Source organism: Phocoena phocoena, chromosome 9 (assembly GCF_963924675.1).
Source record: "Phocoena phocoena chromosome 9, mPhoPho1.1, whole genome shotgun sequence".
In the NCBI taxonomy this organism is placed as follows: domain Eukaryota; kingdom Metazoa; phylum Chordata; class Mammalia; order Artiodactyla; family Phocoenidae; genus Phocoena; species Phocoena phocoena.
The window spans coordinates 84,297,880-84,306,915 of NC_089227.1; the positions used below are offsets into that span (position 1 = coordinate 84,297,880).

At 45.2% G+C, this 9,036-nt stretch overlaps 1 protein-coding gene across 1 annotated transcript; it reads right to left on the bottom strand.

Annotated features, from left to right (window-relative positions):
- Positions 1-4,924: 4,924 nt before the first annotated feature.
- KLF14 (KLF transcription factor 14) lies at positions 4,925-6,969 on the bottom strand. Its single transcript, XM_065884134.1, has one exon. The coding sequence runs from the start codon at positions 6,712-6,714 to the stop codon at positions 5,731-5,733; it is 984 nt and encodes a 327-aa protein (XP_065740206.1). The 5' UTR covers positions 6,715-6,969; the 3' UTR covers positions 4,925-5,730.
- Positions 6,970-9,036: the final 2,067 nt, after the last annotated feature.

The following is a 9,036-nucleotide window of genomic DNA, read 5'->3' on the forward strand; positions in this document are numbered from 1 at the left end:
AGTATGGTCTTTTGAAGAGCCACAACCATTGTAATAGCTAACATTTTTTTCAGCCCTCAAGAACCGATTTTCGCTCCCTTGGGGGCAATATCTTTTCTACTGAGAATGCATTGCCCATGGTAATGTCTGTTTCTACTTTCTTTGGGGTTATTTATTTTCCTTTTCTTCTGAGTTGAAAGCTTGTTCGTTCACTTCCAATTTTTTTTTAAGTAAAAAATTTAAGGCTATAAACTGTACTTTCTCCCCCAGTGCTGTTTGCTTGCATCACAGAAGTTTTGCTGTTTTGTACTTTTGGTTTTCAGTCAGTTCTAAATTTTTGTAATGGCCACTTTTATCTGAGTTATGTAGAGGCTTGCTTTTATATTTCCACATATATGGATTTTTGGGTAAGATTTTTATTGTATTTTTATGTGACTGCCTACCTGGAATTTGTTGAAACTTTCTATCTTACCATATGGTCAACTGAAATTCCTGCAATCTTTCAAAGTTCGATGTTTTCTGTAGGCTTTTGGTAGACACTTTTTATCAATTTAAGAATTATTTTTGTTACCGGTTTGCTAAGGTGTTTTTACTTTTTATTTATTTTTAATTATTCTTTTATTGAAGTATAGTTGATTTACAATGTTGTGTTAATTACTGCTGTACAGCATGCTAAGGTGTTTTTAAATTAAATCACAAATTGGTGTTGAGTTTTAACAAATACTTGTTTTGGAACCAATTGAGATCATGCATTTTTCTTCCTAATTTCTATTAATTTGATTAATTACTTTATTTCATGTGCCTCATCTACCCTATGCTTTCCCTTAGAGGTCTAACTCTGTACATTCTCCAAGGCATATTTATGTTCCCATTTACAATGATAATATCACTGAGACTAAGCTAAAAATGTTAGAAGTAATACATCTATATTTTCTTTAACCTTCTAACATACCCATCTTAGGGTTGATGGGATGATTTCCCATTGTTTTCTCTACAGATTCAGGTAAGTACCTCTCAATATTTCCCTGGATCTGAGATCCCTGGTGGTAGTGGGCATTTCTGTTTTCTCTCTGAGAGCTTGCTTCCATTCTTCTGTTATATCTCTTTGGGCTCTAATTACCTCCTCTAATTAAGTAATGACTAAACTACCACCCTCTTCTTTAGTCCCATGGTAAGATCATTTGGCTCTGTGTCATTTTCATTTTCCCATTTGTATTGTCAATTTTTTGTGCCCTTTAAGAACACAACCTTTCTTCTAAAGAAATCCTTTTCTTCCTCCAGATCAACTGGCCTGTCTTCCTTCACTTTTCACCCTCCCACTGCTTCTATTTTGACTTCAAGGCCTGAACATATATTTGAAACAAATACAATTCTTACTTGATTTCCTGAATAGACCTACTTCCTAGGAAGAGAAGAATCCAGGCACAACACTTTTTAATACTCTTCCTAGCCTTTGGAATTACAATAGCATTGCTTCTCTCTACCCCAAACCCCCATATAACAAACATTTGCATTTCTCTTTTTATGTTTATGATTAAAATCCACCATTCCTCTGTGATTGAACACACAACTTGAGTTCTTGAAATTCCCATCAGGGCTCATATAGTCAACACATCAGGCACTTGGGACATAAATGCAAGGTGACTCTGAACACCCATGTGAATTAAAGAAGTTGGCCCCTTCCATCAAGATTAGCCCAAATTGGGTGAAACTAACCTAATGCCACCTGCTAATCTCCAGCACAATTTAAGGGCTAGACTCTCCCAAGTTTGTTGTAAGTACACATGGAACTTATGCCATTAAGTTCCTTAAAGTCCTCGTCTGCAATTCTGGCTGAGAATAAATGGCAGCACAAATTTTTCCATTCAGTAGTGCCTTTCCCTTCTGCAGCAAGCCTGTCTCAACTATATCTATGTGAATCAAGATCAGCCACAGTGACCTGTACTTTTGCAAAGCTCTATGTCCAGTACCTCTAAAAAAACAATGACTTGCCTATGGACATTAGCTACCATAAGCTGCTAGAACTTGAAAAGGCCAAAGAACTAAAAGGCCCAAGATCACTACAGCACTAAACCTGTGCCCTTGCAAACCAGATGTTCCATCTCTACACATCTTATTTTGGTCCCCTAATTCCAGTCAGAGTGCCTATTTCTCAAGACGTAATAGCCAATGCATATTTGCTTGTGTTGGGGCTTAAGGGGGAAAATTAATCATATTCATTTCCTTTCTAAGTTCTCAATCAACTAGGTAATAGATACAAGAATCAGACCAATGAGGATCAAAATATCAGTATTTTGTTGATGAGGCTGTACCTATAGCCAAAATTGGGCTTTCTAATACCAACCCTCCACTGCCTTTCCCACCCTTCCCAATTCCTCCTATTGGTATTACTCACCCAAAGAATATAGAAAGAAAACACTTACCTGGGGAGCTGCAAGGGGGAATGGCTGTTCCAAAAGTGGAGACACAGAGAAGTGCTCTTCAGACCTGCCTCTGGAAAGCAGGCCTGGGCCTCAGGAGGTGTGCTTACCATATGAAAGCTGGATCCGAGTGGAGTAGGTACATATTGCAGGCAGAGGTACAAAAGAGAGAAGAGAGCTTAGAAAGAGAGAGAGAGAGAGAGAGAGAGAGAGAGAGAGAGAGAGAGAGAGAGAGAGTGTGTGTGTGTGTGTGTGTGTATGTGTGTGTACATGATGACCCTCTTCTGTATGTCTCCATCAGAGAACACAATCTTCCTCTGAAGATTAAGTAAGAGGTAGAGACAGAGGCCAAGAGTGATATTCCAATACAGTTTCCTACTTGGAGGAGAATAGGGAAATAGGGACAAATGACAGATTCTTGTCCCTGTGGGTGGGGCAAGGCCTGTACTCTTCATCCCCTCCCAGCAGGGGCAGGGGATCCAATTCTCTCATGCCCAAGGTCTGACCTGGAATTCAATCCCAGCTCCCAACCCAGATTTCAGGAAGAGTTCTATTAAAAGATTCTGTTACTAGGTCATTCCTACATCAGAACTCAGGATGGTGGGAGTCGGGCAAGAGCCCAGAGGTTCAGATTGACCACAACCAAACCCCAGACATACTCACTTGCTGAGCTCCATCTGATTAACAAAAAGAAGCAAAAGAAACACTAATAAAACTAGGAAGACCCTTTCAAGGTATTTCACTAATAACAGGTCCTCAAGAGCTGTCTGGCCACTGGAGTGAAAAGGGTAACAACAATAACCAAAGCTAAGAAAGGTCAGCCTACTAATATTACCCCCATTGTCTGTCTCCCTTCCCACCACCCCAATTCCTTGGAGAAGTCACTGAAAGACATGCTACATTTAGCTTGTCAGAGGCCTTTCCCAGACAAAAGTCCCCAAGGTACAAGAACTCAAATAAGGACACTACTTGGGAGATTGAAAATCAAAAGTTATTTATCAGAGGGTGATTGGAAAAGTCGCGCTTTCTCGAGCCCAATTCCAGAATGGTCAGTGGGAGTCTCTCTCCTGTTAGCTTCATTGGTCCACCTACCCAATGGTAGATCTTCTACTGAAGGGGACAAAAGGGAAATCACACTCCTCAAGGGGGCCCCAGAGTTCCCTTCCTATCAAGTCCCAGCTGAGGAGACAAACCGAACAAAGGGAGGACTCTTTCCACCACCAAAACCCACCTTCACAATTGCGGGCCTCCTATTCCCACAAGTAACTCAAGGAAAGCTCCATCTACCCTGCTTAGTCCTCATCAGGAAACACTGAACCTCTTCATACCCTTTGAGTCCTTCCTAAATGCCCTTCCTTCACTTAGTGTAGGGGCACTTATTAGGGTCCCAGTGTTCACATCACTTACTCTCTCAAGGAAGATAGAGTGCCCAGGACTAGAAACTGGCATTGAAAATTTATCTACCAGATCAAAAGATAAAGTCTCTCCCAAGATGCTAAAGAGGCATTCCCACTTTAAGTCCACATGGTGTGGAAGGAGGGAATGGACTCAACCTGCTAAGAAAAGGGCTTTGGGGTTAAACACAACAGGCAAAGGGTTCAGCGGGGACTGGACAGATGAAGGAACGTAGAAATGATAGGGAACAGGGAAGGAGGGGATCCTGGTGGTAGTAAAGGAGAGTGGTGCCCTTTGACTAAGGGCCCAGATGGGGTAACTAAGCATGAGGGAAAGAGTCACTCAGAAGGCCAGATAACTAAGTTCTAGTCATGGCTTTTGCCAGCAACTCAGCATGTGACTTCGAGCTTACCTAGCCTTCAGTACCTTCATCTGCAAAACAGGGGAAAGAGGTTTGTTTAACTAGATGCCTATTATGGCCCTTTGAGAGCCTGGCATCCTCCACAAACGTGATTGGTGGACTATGACAAGATATTCAGAAGGGGGCTAAAGAGGACTTTACCAGAGCAGGAAATGCCTTTCAGCCCCATCTCTAATGAAAGGGTCACATGTATACACATTCACACATACATAAGCAGAGTGGCCAACAATTTCATCCATAGCAGCAGAAACACTTACAGAGAAAAATAAATACTGGTGATGCTCAATTCCTGCACTGGGGGAGAGGGGTCCTGAGGATGTAACTTGGAGGGGCTCCAAGGTCAGGGGAGAAGGGTCCTCCTATTTGACAGTAACTTTCACCTTGCTGTCCCTTCTCCAAATCCAGAGCAGCTAGCTGTTTGAAAGAAGCCGCTCCCACCTTCCCCTCCCCAAACCACCAACTCACCTGTTGCAGAAACAAAAATGCACAGACCCCAAGGGAAATAACCCCCTAGCTAGCCACTAAGAAATGAACAGAATCTACCACACCTGAGGTTATTTGGGAGTGTGGCCAGCTGGGACCAAAAACCCCTATTTCCCTGAACGTTAACAATGGTTCTGAAAGGTCTTGGTTTGGACCTATCTCACCCACCGTCACTTGGGTTTGCCCTCTTGGTGAAGTGGGAACTAGCCTGGATCACCCTTTTATTTCTGGTGCGTTTATGATTGTTTCCAAATTTTTAAACCAATATCATTGCGAGTGAGCCAGGAAGTTACTTCCCCAAGTAGCACTTCAAATTAGAAGAAAAGCTATGACACAAGTGCAGGGTTCCAACCCTTGCAACAGGACCTGCAAACAGGCTCGCACCACACCCCAGACACCAAGAAGCATCTCCCAGCCATACATCCACATGGACTCTTACATGGCCTCTCCTAGCAGAGGTAGCTGGGGCAGTTGGGGAGTGGGGGATATCAATCTCCTATCAACCTGTGATCCCTGTTTAAAATACACTAAAAATACATTAGTAAACATTGCTGTTTACAGAAATAGAAATCATTTCTGTTTCCAAAGGCCTCTCACCATCCCAGTCTTGGACATTTCCAAGACTGCCACCCCTGACACCCTCTCCAAGGTCCGCCCCTGGTGGGTGGGTAAGACACTAGAGTCCTTTGAGACTGAGAGCTCCTCAGGCACCTGAGAATTCCAGTTTCACATCTCTGGTTCCCATGGAAGGGAGACTCTTCAGGACTCTGGAGAGTACCGGGGTTCATCCCTTCTTATCAGTTCCTGGGGGCTGTCTTGAGGCAAACCCCCCTTTTTTGGATGATATACGTGTTGTAAGGATTCCTGCTATTTTCGGGCCCACAGTCCCTCCCCAGAGTCCAACGTGCCTGCCTGGACCCACCCTCAGAGCGGAGAAGCCAGTCTGTGCCTTGGTCTAATCACTCTGGGAAAGAGGGATGGGCAGAAAGAAAGCAAGGACAATGGTCTGGGGGATCGTCCTTGAGGGGACAACTAACAGCAATGACTGTCAGACAAGCAGGTGGTAAAGCTGGGCACCTGCCCGGGGACGGAGCCGGAGCTGTCCACCAGGTTGGCGGGTTGCGAGTCGACGCGGGGAGTGCGACGGCGCCCCCGGTACTCGATCATGTCGGGATGATAGGCTGGGTGGCGGCGGGCGTGCTTGGTCAGGTGGTCGCTCCGGGAGAACTGCTTGGGGCAGAGTGGGCAGGAGAAGCGCTTCTCGCCCGTGTGCGTCCTGTAGTGGCGGGCCAGCTCGTCGGAGCGCGTGAACTTCTTGTCGCAGTCGAGCCAGTCGCAGGAGAAAGGGCGCTCACCCGTGTGGGTGCGCTGGTGGGACTTCAGATGCGATGACTTGTAATAAGCTTTGTTGCAGCCCGGGAAGGGGCAGCGGTGGCGCTTGGCAGCAGGTGTGACTGGCCTCCGACGGGGGCCTGGACCCGTGGCGGGGGCCGGGACCGTCCCAGGGGCCACGCCGGAGACCGCGCCAGGGTGGGCAGGCACTCCCGGGATGGCTGGCGCGCCAGGGACCGCGAGCGCGCGGGAGGAGTGCACGGGTCCGGAGACCTCGGCCGCGCTGGTGGCCGGGGTCGGCTTGGAGCACAGGGTCGGGCCGGAGCACGGGGTCGGGTCGGAGGAACCGGTCGAGGCGCGCAGAGCTTCCCCCGAGTAGTCTCCAAAGCACCCCCCAGAGCCGCCGCGCAAGTCAGCCAAGACGCTTGCAGCCAGCAGGTGGGGCGCGGCGCCGCCCGCGCCGGGGCTGGGGGCGGGGACCTGGGGGAACGGGGGGACCGACACGGGCCCCGGTGGCCCCGGACCCGGCAGAGAGGACTCCGGCGGCGCCGCACCCACCTCCGAGCTTGCCGCTCCGCCCGCGCCCTCGGGGTCCGGCAGGCGGCGGTGAACCACGGCACCCGCGGACATGGACACCAAGCACTCGGCGGCGAAGTAGTCCAGGCACGCCACGGCAGCCGACATGCTGGCACCGCCGGGCCGCCGGCGCGCGCCGTCCGAGCGCGGCCGGCCGCGGGCGAGAGAGTTCTCGGGAGCGTCCGTCCCGCAGCCTCGGAGCGAGAAGCAGGAGGCCCGGTGCGCGCCGCCCGCCACCCGCCGCAGCCGCCGCCGCAGCCGCCGCCGCCGCCGCCGCCGCCCGCGCGGCGCCCGCCCCGCCTGACGCGCCCCTGACGCACCGGAGCCCGCGGGGGCGGCGGGACCCGCCCCGGCCGCAGGACACCCCCTCGGAACGCGGGGCCCACCGGGCTAAGTCATTTTTAACAGCCTAAGAAATTATCTTGTCTTCGCGTTCTTGCCTCTGCTGGTGAGCCAGGTAATTTTAATAAAGAGAAAACTCCCCGATCGTAACTTCTGGGCAGCCTGCCGGCTTCGCTCCCCCTTCGCCCGCTGGTCCTCCGCCAGCTGGGTGTCCGGCGGAGTCCGAGAAACTTTTTTATTTAGGGAAAAAAATGCTTATACCTGACATGTCTTTCGATTCATAATTACGATTGTTAGTTAAGCGGGCTGGAATTACATTTCACTTCTGTTACCGCTGTCAGATCGAATTTAAAATATCCCCGAGTCTTCATCAAAAAAGTTTTCTCATCTAACAGTTCCACTGCTAACCCAGGGTCGGTACCAATTCCCTAAATAGAGCCACTACGTAGCCATTAATTAATAGCAGTTTGAACCAGAAACATTTTTAACCTTGAAGAAAAGCAAAGAATCCCCTCATGGTTGAAATTGAAACTTAAAATCCTCTGAGTAACGATTTAACTATTCAACCAACGAAAGAAAAATGCATGTTTAAACTGCTTTAACCTGTCACAGGCATACAAACAAATTTCCACGCTGTAATATAAATTATAGACTAGCAGCGAGATAAACACATTAAAATGGATTCCCACAATTTTAATAATAGAAAGTCACGTTTCCAACTAGGCAACACCTTTTATTTTTCTCTTGACAAAAATTAAAAATAAGAAAATGCAGCAATTTATATAGAATTGCTCATATGGCGTTTTGTGATTGTGGAGGTTTTTCTCTTTATATAATCAGATATATGTATGTATATGTTTACATTTCTTCACTGCTTTCATTTTTTTCTTCTTTTGAATTTTAAAAAATTAAAAACACAGAAAAGCAAACAGGATAATTTCTAAAAATAGTCATAGCGTATCGTTTTTGATGTATACAAGCTTTACTTACATATTTTTGAATTATGTGCAGTTTATTTGCAATTCTTCAGTACTTATTCTTTTGAGCATTAGAAATACATATATCTCAAGAATAACAAATATTCATGTATCACTTCTTAGGGTAATCAAATGTGAAATATTTGTCACATTTGCTTCAGGTTTTTTATTTTTATTAAAAATTCCAGATAGAGTTGAATGTCACCTTATTTTCCTCCCCAGTCCCATTCACCTTTCTCTCTCCTTACTTGCCTAGGTAATCAGTATCATAAAGTGTGTATTCTTCCAGCATTGTTATTATTCTTTATTACCTAATTACCTATATATTATATGTAAATATATATGTCCATGCTTATATATTTAAAATTTTCTTTATAAATGGTACAGTAGTGTACATATCATTTTGCAACATACTTTTTCCCCTCAGTATGATTTTGAGAACTATCCATGTTGACACTTATAGAATCTGCTTTATTCATTTCAGTAGTTTTATGATCTTGTCAGCTTTGTTATCTTTATGGAGATTCTATTCTAAAACATAATTATTATAAAGCTGCTTGCTTCAAAATTTTAGACAATTAACTCTTTATCTACACATATTAAAATTCTATCAGATAGAATTCTTTACTAGCTGTTTTTTAAAAATATTATTATTTAGAAAAAAATCTAAAGCTATTTTAAAATGCAGAGAGAGTATTACAGGCACCCATGCACCTATCTCATGTAATTGGTAAATGTTAGCATTTTGCTATATCTGCTTCAGGTCTGTTTTTTTTTTTTAATTGAACTATTCAACATTCTGATAAAATTGAAGTCCCTTTGCGCTCCTCCCCAAAACCATTCTCCACCCTTTTCTCCAAAGGCAAACATTATCACGAATTTGGTATGTAACTTTTAAATCTAGGCTTTATACTTTTACTACATATGAACCCATACAAATACAGAGTACTGTTTTGATTTTTTAAATGCACAGGTGTGGTGTTGGACTATGCATATTCTGTGACTTGTTTTTTTTTTTCCTTCATGGTATGTTTTCATTCTTTCCATGTTGATAAATATAAATCCAGTGCATTCATTTTAATTGCTATATTGTAGATCCATGCATGTGAAC

Bases quoted from the DNA above. Each gene is read 5' to 3' on its own strand.
- KLF14 (XM_065884134.1), bottom strand. From the start codon at position 6,714: ATGTCGGCTGCCGTGGCGTGCCTGGACTACTTCGCCGCCGAGTGCTTG.